General features: G+C 48.1%; 3 protein-coding genes across 4 annotated transcripts; all 3 read right to left on the bottom strand.

Moving 5' to 3' along the window:
- Window positions 1–5: 5 nt before the first annotated feature.
- Window positions 6–581, bottom strand: BDCG_17552 (uncharacterized protein; the record flags this gene model as incomplete). The annotated part of the gene is made up of 1 exon (XM_045426660.1): window positions 6–581. The coding sequence occupies one exon, from the start codon at window positions 579–581 to the stop codon at window positions 6–8; it is 576 nt and encodes a 191-aa protein (XP_045282164.1).
- Window positions 582–1,440: 859 nt separating this feature from the next.
- On the bottom strand, window positions 1,441–9,587 carry BDCG_07470. Of its 2 annotated transcripts, XM_045423261.1 has the most exons (2): window positions 8,882–9,587; window positions 1,457–8,733 (listed from the first exon to the last, which is right to left on the bottom strand). In XM_045423261.1, the coding sequence occupies exon 2, from the start codon at window positions 8,533–8,535 to the stop codon at window positions 1,927–1,929; it is 6,609 nt and encodes a 2,202-aa protein (XP_045282163.1). In that variant the 5' UTR covers window positions 8,536–8,733; window positions 8,882–9,587; the 3' UTR covers window positions 1,457–1,926. The 2 variants fall into 2 exon arrangements, with proteins under 2 accessions (XP_045282162.1, XP_045282163.1); XM_045423260.1 differs by having other exon boundaries at window positions 1,441–9,587.
- A 318-nt stretch (window positions 9,588–9,905) lies between these two features.
- Window positions 9,906–15,551, bottom strand: BDCG_07469 (exocyst complex component Sec3). The gene is made up of 4 exons (XM_045423259.1): window positions 15,127–15,551; window positions 12,704–14,940; window positions 11,538–12,649; window positions 9,906–11,482 (listed from the first exon to the last, which is right to left on the bottom strand). The coding sequence occupies exons 1-4, from the start codon at window positions 15,320–15,322 to the stop codon at window positions 10,555–10,557; spliced, it is 4,473 nt and encodes a 1,490-aa protein (XP_045278692.1). The 5' UTR covers window positions 15,323–15,551; the 3' UTR covers window positions 9,906–10,554.
- Between the last annotated feature and the right edge of the window lie 94 nt (window positions 15,552–15,645).

Genomic DNA, 15,645 nt, shown 5'->3' with positions numbered 1-15,645 from the left:
AAAAATCAGAGAGACCTGCTGGCCTGTCGGGGCCTGTCATTGGAAAGAATGGCCGGGTCTATGAGAATGTTGTTCTGAAGAACCAGGGGCCTGAAGAATTTCTCTAGGCTGCCATCCGAGCTGTTTGTACTGGGTGAGGATGGACCTGGCCCTGCAGCTCCTCTCTCAAGCAGAGGTAGCTTGTCTGAAAGAGCAGTGAGATCTTGGGTGTCGAAGGCGGCAATTTGAGGTGAATTTGGAGTAAGATGTGCTGGATCATGCGGATATAAAGGCCCATGCTTGGGGTTCTCTGAAGATGGCGTACTGGATGGCGGTATCGATATCTCTCGTTCCTGAAATTGGGATGCTGTTGGTGTACATGGCCTGGCGTTGGTGCTGAATGACATGCAAACTTCAGCCGGTGGTCTTGCAGAGAGGTGATGCTTGGGGGGTGGTAGAGTGCTGCGGGGAGAATCATGATGGGGTTTAGAGGGAGGAGAACAGCTGGCCGCTGGAGAGCATGAATGGTGGGATACGTAAGATGAGAGTAGTTTGAGGTGAAGGGGCGCCCATGGTTTGAAGTTCGCATGAGGAGATAGCATATTTCATGAGGGTAGAATTTTGGACGCGGAGATGATCTAAAAACTGAAGGGAGATTAGGAATGGAAATCAATGAGGGGACTCAGGGGAGTTTGTGTGAAATGGGAAAATCAGATTGTGAGGTGCTAGAATTCTGGAGTAGAACCAGTCAGCCTTCTTATAGTGGCTCTCAACGCGCTCACTTCACCACTACCCCCAGACTCCGTTCCTTAAACCTCACTTGAGAATGCTGACATGTCCATCCCTGTTGAAACTGGGACCTGGGACAGATAACTCAGTGCTCTATGCCAAATATCATTCAATCATTGCAACTTCCAAGGATCACATGTACCACCTGCGCTTCTTGATACAGAGCCCCCGGGCTGGCTCAGAGGCGCATCCCGCAGCAAAAGCAATGCAGTAATTTTGCCATTGATCAGAGAATGAAAGTGAGAGCCTGCAAGTTAGCCTTAGTGGGTCAGGGGTGAATGGGAGGATGTAGCCCTGAGCACCCAAGCCCAGCTGATGGCTTCGGGATACATTCCAGCCAGTCATCCTCCCTTTCCACCCCATGGGTGAGGGGTTTTTATAGATTGTTGCGGCGGTGGTGGGTTGTGTGAGATGCTGCAAAAGCGGCGATCCAGGCGCTATCCCCGAAGCGGCAACGCTCTTATTATAACGGTAATTGTGTAGTTACGGTGTGGACCAATGACAGGCTTGATTTCTAGGCTCGGCGCCCCGCTAACCGACACAAAAGATATTTATATCTTTCTTAATGTGAGTCTTATCAGGACTAATCATTAAAAAAATATGAAAGGTAACCAGAAATAAAAGCTTAGAATGAGACTATGATTGATTAAAATGAGAAAGTGATTTTATTTATTTAGCTACATACATTTATTAGCATAAAATTACTATTTTTAGACACTTTTTGAAAAGTAATGATTTTTGATAATGATTAAGAAGAAGTTCTAAAATTGATTAATCAGTGTGAAAGACTTTTCATGTAAAGAGTTATAATCTGTTGGCAATATAACAAGTAGTTGGTTAATATTAAGGTGTATTGCATTCAGTGAACACCTCTAGACCATGTGGGAGGCAGCTGCTGCGGTCGGACCCTTTGTGGATGCCTTAGGGGATCCAACAATATAGGTATAAAAATAAATATATGAAAACATAAAAATGAAAAAGAAAGGGGGAATATAAGTATATATGTAAGAGAAAAGGAAAAAAGAAGGGAAAAAAGAGGTAAACAAAGAAAGTAAGTAACCCTGAACAAAAAAACCAAACAAGAAAATCATCCCATGAATGGTCATACGTATGTACCCAATAAAAAAATAATAGAAGAAAAGAGACTTCTCATTCCATTCACTCCTCTCGCAACATTCCCCCGACCCCACCTCCATCGCGCACATTATGTCGGGTGGTCTTCTTCCCCACCTTCAACATGCTAAACCGTTTCATCATTGAATCTCGAACTCCACTGGCGTTGCCATCAGGTGCGGGTGCCGCGGCAGTGGGACCTGTCGTGACTGACGTGCTAACAGTCGCTCTGTGAGAATTAGAGACGGCATTCTTGTTATTGTCATTCTCGCCGGTCGTCACTGTGGTTGTCTGGGTGGGCATTATTGCTTTTGTAACAAGCCGTTCCGAAGTCACGGGGCGGCCATTGTTATTGGAATCCGCACTCGCACTTGTAGGATTGGTACTGTTATTGCTACTGCCCTTGGTTCCACGGCGTGCGCCTGATACCGTTCGAGTAAGCTGGCTCACTTTTGCAGCAGCACTGCTAATACCGTTAGTCACACCACCATTGCCGCTATTTTCCGCATTAGGGGGATGGGAGGCGATATTTCCACTCCGCCCATCTTGTGATCGAGATGATCGCGCACGTTCCGTTATCCGTTGTTGTGTCGTACGGATGTCCTCGGTAGAAGTGGCGGGCGCAGAGATGGATGAACTATTCTTTTGTGTATCGATTCCACCGCCACCACCACCAAACCAACTACGTCGCTTTGACCCAGAGTCGCGGTTTTTATTGCGCGACCGACGACTAGCGGCACGGCTGGGAGTGACGGATACGGCATCCGTGGCATCTGTTCTTGCGGTGGATGGACGCGATGTATAGGTGCCGTTCAGCTTGGATTCGGATTGTTGTCGTACATCGTTGATGGTAGACGCATTGATGGTGGAGTTAGAGTTGGTGACAGAATGGTTGGAGCGTTTAAAAGGATTGAGGCTGATCCGATGCGTGCTGATGGTTTTCTCATGGGATTTATTCGTCTTCGAAGGATTTTCAAGCTGACGCGTGGCGCGGATGAGTTCCTGTTCTGGACTAATGGGACGGGTTTGGGCTATGGGCTGAGGTCGAGAGGCAATTAATGGGTCAGAACGACCGTTGAGAAGGCTAGGTGGTTCTTCGCCTGCAGGAGTATTAAAGACAGGGCTAAGGGAGGCAACCTCTGGAGCAAATGCGATTTCGAAATGGCGACTAAGTTCCAACTGGGTAGCTTGATAAGCAGGACGGTTGTACAATGCCAAGCAGCGCTTAATTGCAAGGGCGTGATCGATGAGAGCAACAGCCATTGCATTGTTCAGAGGATTGACGGGGCGTGGAGCCTGCTCCTCAGTCTCGCAATCTACTGAATTCATATCCATCTTGCTCTCATCTACCAAAAATTGTCGATAAAGGGCAACACAGCCCGAGGAAGTTGACTGAAGATCAAGAAGACGGCTTAGCACTTCCGTTAACCCTGTTAAATTGAAGTCCTCTCCAGACGAGGCTCGTCTTTCCAGCAACAAGAGCTCTTGGGTTTTGCGCCAGGTGCGCTCAATTGCCGTTTGAAGAGGTGTAAGGACTATTTCCTCCGACGAGATAATTTCACTTCTCCGAAGAATATTCGGGAAAGGCTCTGTAGTTGTGAAAACAGTTTTGACGACCCACTGTTCTTTCACGTCATCTCCGCTAGTATGTCGTTTTGAGGTAATCGAAAATTGGGAAGGCACTGAAGTCAACAGATGTTCTCGGACTGAGTACGGTACCTTAGATCGCTGGTAGACAGCGTGATTCATATCTTTTTGCACACTGACAGCTGAAATCTGCAAGAACTGCCCTTCGAGATCGTCTATAACATCTGAAGACACGATCTGGGCGGCTGGGTATTGTTTTTGCATGCGGTCTGTAAACGTCGCCATCCGATCTGTAGGGTATCCTTCGAAAATATACTGCTTATCCCTTAGAGTAGCGGGGAATCCAAGACCTTTGAATGTAACACGGAAATATCTTTGAGGTGGGTCGTTACCTTTCACGATGGCGTCGTAAATCTTGGCCATGGATGCCTGAGTTCTTGAAAGTTTCGAGAAATCCAGTACTGTGTGCTCGTAATAATGTGCAAGTTCCCGGTAGCAGGAAAGTGCATGTGCCCAAGCTTTACCATCCTCAAAATGTTGAATGATTTCAAAGTACAATGCCTCTTTCCGTTCAAATGATGTCTGTTCGGGGAAAACAGGGTTCGTCAACGCAGGGACGGGTTTGGAGATGTCCCAGTCATAAAGATCGGCGTGGAACTGAAGCGCAAGGCCGGCTTCGGTATAATTACGCGCCGCAATCTGCCCACGAGCAAGCTCATGCACGTATCGAATAAATATATCTTCTTTGTCCATGTCTTTCATAAACTCCATAAGCTTCAAGGTATTAAGGCTCTCCGTAATATTGCCATTTTGAGACGCGACCAAAAGATCCAGTAACTCGTCAACCGTTGCAACAAGTTCCTTCAACGCCACAAGCAGGTCCGCATCGGGATCTGAGGAGACTATTTCAAATAAGTCTAGCAACTCGTTGATAAACGTCTTTTGAGTCCCACTCTCATTGGCATTCTTTGTTTTGAACAGCAAGTCTAGACTGGAGATTATTTCAGCCTCCACGAATGAAAGGTCCTCATTGAGTTGCCACTCGGAAACGATCATTGTCTGCAGGATCCCCACGGCGACATGTCGAAGGCCTTCATGGACGCTGAGGCAGAGTTCGATGATGGGACAAACAAGGCTAGGGACGTATTGAACTTGGTATCCGCCCAGCTTCTTCAGGCCATAGCGCTCTTGTTCTTCTGAACTAGACTCCCAACCAATTGCTTCCCAGGCTCTCCGTAATAAATCAGCACCATGCTCACGCACATCTCCAGCAATCTTCCATACAGCTCGGCGCTTCTGTTCGGGGAAGGTCTCGAGGGTGAGAGCATCACTTGAAACGAGCTTCAGCAGTGTCTCGAAAAATAATTTCCATAGCTCCATGTCAAAATTATCGGCATCATCAGGTGGGGGAAGAAAAGAGCTAATCAGCATCGTTGACAGATATTCTAAACTCTTCATGATCGCTCGATGGTGATATATATGCAGACTCAGCCAAGTAGGAGGGTAAGCGTCGCAGCTAAGGACGGATTTATGGGTCTCGAGAGCCTGTGACAAGAACAAGGCTAGATCATCATCCTTGAATGACAATGGCGTCGGGTTGGGTATTGTCGCGAGCGATGCAATGACGGCTGCAAGTTCGACAAGACTCTCCTCGAATTTTTGCTTTGTTTTGGACTGCTTGAGCTGGAAAGGGAAAGACTTGCTGAAGAGCATCGATAGCCAATCTGTTTCCTCGACACCATCGGCAACCAGAACGCAGTATGATGCTACAGCCTTGGGCATGTACACATACATTTCGGGGGATGGATACTTGAGCTGCTCTGCTACAATTGACGAACAGAGTCGAACCTGATCTCGATACTGGTCATTGGCATCATCCGTCTGTCCCCAGTATGGGGCGAGCCAATCTACACAGGAAGAAAATAGCATCTCTCTGTCTTTTGGGCTTTCGAACAGGGGAAGGCGGATATAGTTCAAGATCAACACCAATTTATAAAGGATAAGCATGCTCTTGACATCCTTGCAGGAATCCATGAAGCTCAATGCAATATTAATGATCTCTTCCTTTGTCAGTGCACTTGAAAGTTCGGGTAGCCATGTATGGAAATGCTGTACAACCAAAGTCTTGCTGCCAACAAGTATCGGAGCAGGATTTTGCATCAGAGCTTCCACAGACTTGAAGATGAAATGTAAATCTCGGTTGAAGGTCGACTGAACCTTTGTGATGCCGATACCTTCCTCCTTTGCTTTCTGTTGTTCCCGGGCATTAATTATGAATTTTAGAAGATGTCGGCCAACCTTGAAGGCAGCACGAAGGCTCCGAGATTGCTGTGAGTCCGGCGTCGCTTGAAGGAGGCGACAATAGCTTCGAATCAGACATGGCGTAGCAAAGGGGAAATTAAACTGATTTTCCGCGTAATGGTCGACCAAAGGCCCAAGATTAAATCGACGGTCATGCACAATGCCAAGGACAGTGACCAAGTCATTGAATACTAGATCTTCATACTCTTCATTCCCAGCGTTCTCCACAATGATCCCAAAGAGCGCATCGAACACATCCCGAAGCTGTTTCACTATTTCAATTTCCGGAACGAAAACAATCCTTTTTAAAAGCTCCAGAACTTCTGTTGCTGACTTTTCCCGCCAGCTTATGAGGCCCAGAATTACGTGATCTTGTGAGTACTCTGTACTGCAAAGATCTGTTTCTAGGGACAGTGTTGCTAAAGGACCAGTAACAGCTTCGTCTTTAGTAGATTCGTTCTTTCCAAGTGCGCTCCAAGGAAGGGAGAGATAGGCGCCGCGCCCATTTTCAATGCTTGAAGTAGACTTGTCGTAAGCATGCAACAAGAGAGAGTGACGGCCGTCACGAATGAACGCCTGTTGGTCCCACAGTGGCATCCAGCTCAGAGCAAACGGGAATTCGGGAGCGTCGGCTACGCTCATAATAAGATGGGCACCGGGGACTTGATCGGCAGGAATGTTCAATCGAATCGTTTGGTTCCAAGCTGCGCCTCTCTCAGCAACAGTGGTTCGCCAGGCAGTTTGGCCTAGTGCGTTGGAGGAAGGGTAGATACAATGTTCAATTCGTGCTCCTGCAGTGTTGCGGACTTCAAGGGTCAACTGGAGGTTCCGTAAACCTGTGATCTGCGGAACCGGAACCTGACAGTTGATTGGATGCGAAAGCAAGGCATCTTGCGAGATGATTGCTCGATTTAAAGTGACGTAGATATCGGATCTTGGTTTAGTTGGCGCTCCGGGAAATCCTATTCGTTTCGTCTGTGTGACGTTATGGAGGGAAGTAGGGTTGTTCCGTACAAGCGTCTCCGCATCTTCGCTGGTGAATGGGTGGAGCTGTACGTGCACCCTTCCCGCGCGAAAGGATCTCACATACTGTTTTGTTGCGCTATATAGGAGGGACCGTACGATCTCATCGAAACCCTCTGAGTAGTCATCCTCTTCATCGGTTTTACGACGAGGAGACCAAATATTGACGACCTGCTCGACCTCTTTGCATTGCTTGAGTATAGCGCCAATATCCAAAGCCCCAAGCCCAACTACTCTGGCGACTGCAGCCTCCTTCCCAGATGTATCAGCTTTGCTAGGCTTGGCTGTAACAGAGTCGCTCGACTGTGGTGGATGTCTTGATAGCTCCTTTCCAACTTCAGAGCCTGGCCCTCTAGATTTAGGGCCCCACATCATACTCCGTCTGGTCTTCAAGCTACCTTTCCCTGCGCTATTGATACCTGAAGCGACTCTATTCGATAACGAGCCATCTCGGGAACTTGATGACCGAGATTTTGGCGGCGCATTAACCCTAGGTGATTCGGATCCCAACGCCTTGATAACAAGGTACAGCTTTGAATCAGAGTTAGATCCTTCTCCAATATCAGCGGCACTTAAGTCCGTAAAGAGGGTCTTCAGCTTGGTGTTGTTAACCAGGGTGGCGAAGGTTTCGGCGGTCGGCAGATCTAAAGAGTAGGTCTCTGAAAGTTGACGTATGTCTCCGTTCGCTTGTTTCAACCACAGACTGACGGCAAGAGTTATTGAGCCAGCATCAGTCCCAGAAACTGCATTCACTTCAAAAAGCAGATGATGGAGCGAAACGTTATCTAGTTGAGGAGTAAGTCCACTGTCAAGCATGCTCATTTCGGATTGAAGCTTGGTCAGTTCCATGGCCGAATCGTCTCCGGTAAGCAAGCGCCCTCGTTGATTTGGGTCACGAACAACCACTTCTCCGCTTAGCATTTTATTTCCTCGAACGAGATTCCATACTGTCTCTTCTCGCAAGGCCGCGCGCTCTTGGGCTGTCAGGACATTGTGAAGCAACTGTCGTCGTGCAAGGTCTAGTTCCAAAACGATATTCGACATGTTCTCTAGGGTTGTGTATTGTCGGGCCAAGAGGAGTTGGTGTATATTTGTGGAATGCCATTCCCGCAAACATGATGCGATTTCATCCACAAGAGGCTCTGCTGCAGAAGTGGGCGTCTCGTCGCCGATTTTCAACATTGGGACGGGTGCAGGCGGTTTTATAGTGTTAGGGTCGCGGGGGCCTAGGGATATAGGTGTCAATGGCAAAGAGGGAGACGCGGATCGTCGTATACCTACATCCTCTTCTAGTTTTATAATTGTAATTTGGGACATTTTCCGTGACGCCTTAAGGTCGCCCACTCCAGTGGAAAGTGTCCTGCCATCTGTGACAGAAAGGCTATCAGGGGATGCGGTGCTGGTTCTCGAGCCTGCATATTTCCCTGTGATGATCTGAGTGCTCAATCTGCCGTCTTTTGAGCCATCTGCATCACCCAAGACCTCTCGCACTTCCACACAGTTCTTAGGAAAGATTCCTGAAAAGACCCTTGCCTCGAGCGTGCGTCCCTTCACGCTGGTTAAACCTGCCAGTAGTGAAGGCGGCGCAACAAGATAACCCCGATACCAGGATCCAGTTGTCCCTCCTTGTTCAATTATGTAAAGCTCATCGCCAAGTTCTAGGGGGAGGTCTGCGGGAGACGAAGGCTTGAAGGGATAGATAGCGACAGCGAATGCAATTCGAGGGAGAGGTCGCCAGGGCATGTTGTTTGTCAAGGAAGTAAGAGAGTCGGAATCGCAGCTTGGCGGGGGATTAAAAATTAAAAGACCGGTGAAGGGAAAAAGGATAAAAATAATATAGGCAAATGACGGGCTAGAATATTAAGAGAGAACGGGAGGGAGAGCTCTTGCTGGTCTGCGACAGGATTACATTCAGAATCGGATTTGCTTGCGTGACCAGCTCTGCGAATTGGTCGGGTAAATAGCGGAACTTGGTCAGTGAGCGCATCAATTGTAGTATTCCCTCCGTAACCGACTGAAGAATAACAAACGCATCTCAGAAACAATGGAATAAATGGAGGATAACAATGTTTGGGATGACAATGCATACCAAAGAGACGGGGAGCGGATGAAAATATCGCGGTGGAACGGCGGTAGGGAAGGGCAGTCTCTGGTCTTCCTTGGACCAAATCCCCTGAGGCACGCACGGACAAAATATTTCCCTAAACGAGGAGAGTAACTAAATCACTGACTGTGGCGATAGTTAGCAGCCAGGCCTCGAGATGACGGGGCCAAATCCTGTTTGTTGTGCTTGGTGTGGTGTGCCGCTGTTGGCAACAAGAATAATGATTCAAGGCCACACGACACGGGGAGAGGGGGAGAAACAAATGTCCGTTAGTTAATGGCTGTTCCTGCAGGGCATTTCAGCCGCGGTGCGGTGGGCTAGTTAGTTTTATTGAGTGCTGGAGCCGCAACTGTCGTTGTCACGCTCAGGCTTCTCCTTTCTTTTTTTCTTCTTCTTTTGTTTTTCTTTTGTCCTCTCCCCCGTTTTTGGCCAGCGGACTGACTGACTAGTTAGTTAGTGGAGGGGCACTGCGCTATAAAGACAGTGGATGGGATGAGATGGGTGGTGGCGGGATGGGTCGCAGCAGGATCTGGGGATGAATATTTAAGAACAGGAGTGGAGTTACACAACCCTTATTTATATATAGTTATATGTATATATATATATATACCTTTGCATAGTAGAAATAGTAGTTAATAGAACTCGAGATGGTTACTATTAATAAACATAAGGGATGTTTGACTGATACATGTTATTCAATAGATGAGTGAGGGTTCGAATACATACCTCCTCGGTCCCCTGAAACTCCGCTCGATCGCGATCCTTGGAACAGGCTTTGAATAAGTATAACTAACTATTTGACTTCGCGGTATTTGCGGAGCCGAACCGGGAACAGCCAGGCACAGGGTTTTTTTTGGGTTCAGCGACCTCTTAGTTATCCGATCTCTACTATGCTATGGCCTAAAGTTATGGGCAACATCTCGCTAACCGCTGATCCTAGGCAAGGTTCCCCCCTGACAGGGCTCGTGGGTGGGTGGCCGCGATATTCGAGGTCAAGCGTTCTACACAATAAAAATTAAAATTAAAATTAAAGTGGTGAAAAGATCATGTACAGACATAGCTATAAACTATAACTATCCCACCATAAAACCTAACGAAAAATTTCTTGAAACATCTTTGCGAAGAGATACATTTCTAATTCCTCGTGCCATGGCGTCTCCCTTCATACCTTTTCTCCTGGAATATATGCTTCCTGCCGCCAATTTCGTCTACTGAAGATCGACCCTTAAAGTGTGAAGAAGTATATAATTGTCTTAATTTACAGCGGTTAATTATCTGCTTGGATGAAAGGAGAAGGGAAAAATAATGGGGGCCGCTGGAGGTAAAACAATGAACGCGTAAACGAGTGATTGATATAAATAAGGCTATGAAAAAGGGATAGGTAGAAAGGGAGCATGGAAGATCAAAAGTAATAGCCAAAGAGGTGGGTGGCATATATGAGAAAGAAAAGCAAATGTATGTAAAACAAAACTAGTAAGATGAAATCGCGATAGAAGAACCAAATAAGAGACGAAAGGAGGCATGTAAGTTGAACGTAATTACGTGCATCGGATTCGACCCCTCAACGCCAATAATATCATTTCCAAAAATCAATAAGTCAGAGAAAATATCGAACGCGATGATCGAAGAAACAAGACACAAACTTTTTTTCCCCTCAATCATCGCTTGAACATGGCTACAGCCTCCTCCTTCCGCCACTCCAATTCCATCTGTCCCTCGTAAACCAAGTCAATTATATGTCTCACACGGTCATGTATGTTTGAATACTGCGTCTCGCATTCTCTCAACACCTTCACCACCAAACTGCGCGAAACACCTGGATCGTCGGCATCTCCAAAATGCTTCTCAATACGCTTCTTCAGAGCATCAATGCCCCGTCGCAGCTCTTTCGTATCGTACGAGGTGAGAAGTTTCTTCGCAACGACGCGTGAATGGCTGGTACGGAGGGCGATATCGGTTGGCGTCGCGGCTGTCTGGAGGAGGGACTCCGTAGACTCGATAAAGTCAAGCAGTTTACCAAGAGGCCGGCGGATCACAGCATCTATATACAACCGCAAGTGTTCGCGTAAATCGTGCGCAGCCCGATCTTTCCATTCGGTTAAAATGATGTTATCGCGGGGGTCAACTTCTTCAATGTAATGATTCATATTCTCAATCAAGAGGATATGATAATTCAGTGCCTCTTTGTCTTCTGGGTCCTGACCACCTCCGGACGCAACAGATTGCTGGCCAGGTGCTTCCTTGGCGATAAACTTCAGACTGTCCCACATGGCGCGGTTGATTTTCTCATAGGCATCATTCACGCAAAAACGGATGTCAAAGGTTTCTTGCGATGGCAATGAAATCATATTTTCTATCGATGCAGAGAAATTAGGGAAAATTCTCATGAATGAAATAACTCCTTTACGCTTGTTGACCTTGACTTTCGTTTCTTCGATGGCACGGATTTGTTCGTCGACGAACCGGTTGAAAAGTCCCATGAAGCGAGAATGAATTTTGTGAAGACTGCGAGCAATGAATTCCTGGCTTGTTTCATCAAAAACTGACCTCTTTCTCTCCAAAGCAAATAAGATGCCAACTCCTTGCCTGTTTGTCTTGTTAGCTCAGCGATAGGTTTGAAGTTTTGGTGGCACAAACTTACAATGAATCTTCTCTAATGGCCCAGTCCGCTAGATTCTGCATATCAGAGATCCAGGGGGAGAATATTGCTTCCATAATCCGCTCAACCTTCTTGGCCATTTCGCGATCTGGGTCGTAAGACTCATTGCCACTCAAATTGGGTAGTCGTCGATCCTCTGGTCGAGCAGCTGAAATTAAATCCTGGAACTCGACGTTCGAGAGTGAGGTCAGATGGAAAAATTTCACGATAAAGTTTTGTTCTTCAGCAATTAGCTTCGTTGTGTCTTCTAACGAACCGCCGAAAACTTCGTAGGGCTCTATTTTCCCGCCAGCTTTATCCACTACTGGCATTCGCGAGGTCCCAGCGACGCGGACTGTTTTGCCTCGCCTCACTGTCAACTTCCGGGCGGCAGTGGTGATACCCTCCCCATCCCGTTCCTTGTCTTGATACGTGAATAGCAGCTCTTGTTCATCGCCAGTAGGCTTCCGCGCTTCACGCTTCCAGGCCATAGTATTATCCCTGAACTCATTCTGATATGGTTTCTTCATCTGCTGCCCATATTGCGTAGTAATGGAAGTCCAGTCTGCTGTGCTAACCTCCCGAGCGAAAAGCATTAAGGCATTGTACATCCAGAGGTCTTGCCTGGCGGCATCATGAGCACCCAAGAAAACTTTTGCTGACTTAGAGCTCGCGATCGAATCCACCGTTTTTTGCTCCGCAATTTTAAAGGAGAGCCCCATGTACTGCTTCAAACGCTGTAAGAAAAGTTGGGTTTCATCGCGGTATTCACCTGTTTTCTCCTTCACCGCGCGCATCTGGCCAACTTCGGTATCAGCATAGACGCCAATTGCACCACGATCGCCAGCAGCATCCGCTAGTCGCTTTTTATTTATCCTAATATCAGGATCAATCGTCACCATTGCTTCGTACAGGAGGGAAAGGGAAGATTCTGTCTCCTCGATGCCTTCTGCGCTGCTTAAGGATGCTTCTCGGAGAGGTCGAAGGTCCTCGGAAGAAATGGAAATGGTTTTGAGGAGGTTTTGTAGCTCATTTTGGAGAAGTTTTTGATTCGCTGTTTGGACCTGCAAACCTTGAGATTGTGCTTCGATATAAGCGACGTCATCCACAAGGGTCTAGGATTCGTTAGCACAATTGGTATCAGACGCATTAGGGTGGGAGGTACTTGCATTCAGTTCATGTGCGTATAGCATCAGTAGGCCATCCAGTTCATCGCATTCGGCAATGGCTTTGTCAAATAGTTTTGAGAGTTGGTCCACCTTGCCTTCCTGCTGCTCGAGATGTCCCAGCCAGCTACTTGCTTGTACCCGACCTATCTCTCGCCGGACATCTGCCTCGAGATCGTCAATCCGTTTGTCCTCGCTCAGTCTCCCATTCCATCCTAGGTCACTTAGTATATCGTCGAAGTATCCTCCCCTACCCTCCAAAAGGCTTGGGTCTATGGCAAGAGCGGTACAATATTGTGCCGTATTGTCCTCGCGGCGCTGGCGCCGGCGTTCTTCTTGTGACGGTGGCACTTTCGAGTGAGTGGTACCTGCCGTACTATCGATAGGAACTGGACTTTCCTTTGATGGCTGAGGTTGGGGTGCGGGCTCAGCAAGCTGGACTTTAGGCACTTCTTGAACCTTGGGCGCTTCCATTGGAGGAACAAACGGTTGTGTGTCCCTTGTTGATGACTCTATCGAAGGGGGCCCAGTAGTTTCAATGGAATCATCAGTCATCGTCCTAGATAGGGGCGCCGGAATCACACCGGTAATACCGTCTGGCTCATCTCCACTTTTCTCCTTGGTGGCCAGCAATCTATCTGCCGCACCCCCCGGTCTAGGTTTGAAAGCACCATATGTAGTGGCTGCCTTTCGGAGTGTAGACGCGAGTTCCGCCGGCTTCTTTTTCACCATTGGACCGAGACCTGGACGATGTGTCTCTCCTTCTCCTCCTTCCGTAGGAGCGGTTTCAGGTGATTCGGTGAGTGTAGTAGGTTTGATTGAAGATGAAAGTATTTTAGGTACATCGGATATTTCGCCCATGACAGGGCTCTCGGCTGCGTCAGGCGACAGTTCTCTAACAACGCTTTCAGGTTCGTTTACCGAGCGAGTATAAGATTTGGTATTACTACTAACGTCTCCAGAACATGGTCGCAGCGACATAGGAACGTGCCGTTGGGCGCTGGTGGATTCCGGCACCCCTGTGGATTTCTCACTCCCTCTAGAAAGAGAACGCGCACCAAGATTTAGGGAAGCTTCTGAAGTGAAAGGAGTGACAAAGCGATCCTCCGCCTCGCTTTTACTACTTTGAACCTCAGAGCTACCAATGGTAGACATCGGTGGACGTCCCAACGGTGTAGGAGCCGATGGCTGGACAGAATCCAGCAGGACTGCTCTACTTTTAGGGACTTCTGAATCAATTTTAGCACCAGATTCCGAAGTGGATATCTTGCTAGATTCAACGGGTCGACCATTATCATTCGAAACTGGGCTTCGTGCCGGACGAATGCCATTTTCGATGTTAAACTGCGTTCTAGGCTGGTTACCGGTCGAACTTGATAAAGGATTGGGAGCTGGCGATAGAGCAGGAGGCCGGGTCCGGGGTGGCTGGCCCGCGTGAAATGGTGTTGGGGTGTGGGAATTATTGAGGGTATTGTTTCCGGATGGCTTCGGAGACAGCTCACCTCGAAACCCTTGTTGTTGAGAAGTCTTAGACGCGGGGAGCTCAGGGCGTGGTCTTTGTCCTTCATCCTGCGCTGGAGGAGTGTGTAAGAACTGTTCCCGGGACGCCTGCAACCTATGTTCTCTTGCTCCATCGCGGCTGGGAAGCCGGTTGGCAGAATATGGCGGTTGCGGGACGTTGAATTGATTTTGCGCGGACCTGGTCTGCGGTCCAGGACTCTCTGGGCGGCCGAGGGGAGGAGCACGCGAACCTGAGGAAGGTCCATTTTGCGGAATGGGAGCCACAGTACCGGTAATCATGTCTCGATCGCGAGGGTCGAAACCAAGCAGTTCCGGAACCTTGCCACCAGTATATTTCTTATATATCTTCACCAAACTGCCAATAAAAAAATCCTTCTCCTTGAGGCTGGCAGCTTGCCAATAGTAAGGTTTGGATACGGTCACTACGAATCCAATATTCGATGCCCACATTTTCTGTTGTTGCTCAGCAGGGCTCGATACAGGCATGTGTTCGTAAATCTGGATTCGGGATAAGTCGTCCAACAGCCATGTTTTGCCGATTGAAAATGTACCGTCATTGTTCTCTCTCGCTTTATGCATGCGAACCCTCCCAGACTTTCTCACCGAAACGATTATCACACGAGCCTTTTTATTTTCAGGGGGTGAGTTTGGCGGAGCAGGTGTTGAGGGAAACGCCGCATCCTCGGTAATTCGTATATGCGTAATATAGGACTCGAGAACTATACGAAACCACATTGTTAGCAGCAGAAGCTACACCCAGTAGAGTGTGCAAATTTTGCTCCAGTACAGCAGTGTCTCCCAGGTAAAACCCCATGGGGGTTATCCGCTAAGCATTTTTGTCCGTTACAAATGCTGTTAATGCGTTGGGTATTGCGGATTCGGCATGCAATCCTGCGATGACGCACCTGAACCATCCACATCTTGCTTGCTAAAACAGCTTTGGATCAGCCGCCGCTTCTCGTCCTCGAATCTCTCTGCCCTTGACATTCCCACTGGCCCAGGGTTTGCGCCGCTACCATTGTGTACCTCCGCCATGGGCCGTCGTTCGTTTGGGGGGGAGATATTGGAAGGCAGCCCGCGAGGGCGATCGCGGCCGCTCATGATCACAATTCACCCGGAGAGGAGTTCATCGAAACACTTGGAGTAATTCAAGCATGCTAGACGGATAAATAGCGCAAAATACGAAGGAACAGGTTATGCCACGTTGAGAGCTGTAGCGATCGTGTTAGTTGCTCGACAAGAACGGATCGTGATCGATAGTCGTCGAGATGTCGTCGGGAGAGGGAGTTGCTTCTTTTGGCGGGAACTAACCTGTTGCCTCAAGCTAGCGGCTGGTACCTGGTAACTACTTGACGGATCAGTCAATGGCCCCCCTGCAGCCGGCCCAGCAATGTCCGCTTGCTGGCTAAAATAGGTAAAATTGA

The sequence above is a fragment of the Blastomyces dermatitidis genome (genome assembly GCF_000003525.1).
Source record: "Blastomyces dermatitidis ER-3 genomic scaffold supercont1.9, whole genome shotgun sequence".
In the NCBI taxonomy this organism is placed as follows: domain Eukaryota; kingdom Fungi; phylum Ascomycota; class Eurotiomycetes; order Onygenales; family Ajellomycetaceae; genus Blastomyces; species Blastomyces dermatitidis.
Note: the sequence above shows the minus strand (reverse complement) of the source record. Positions and strands in the feature narration are given on the sequence as shown.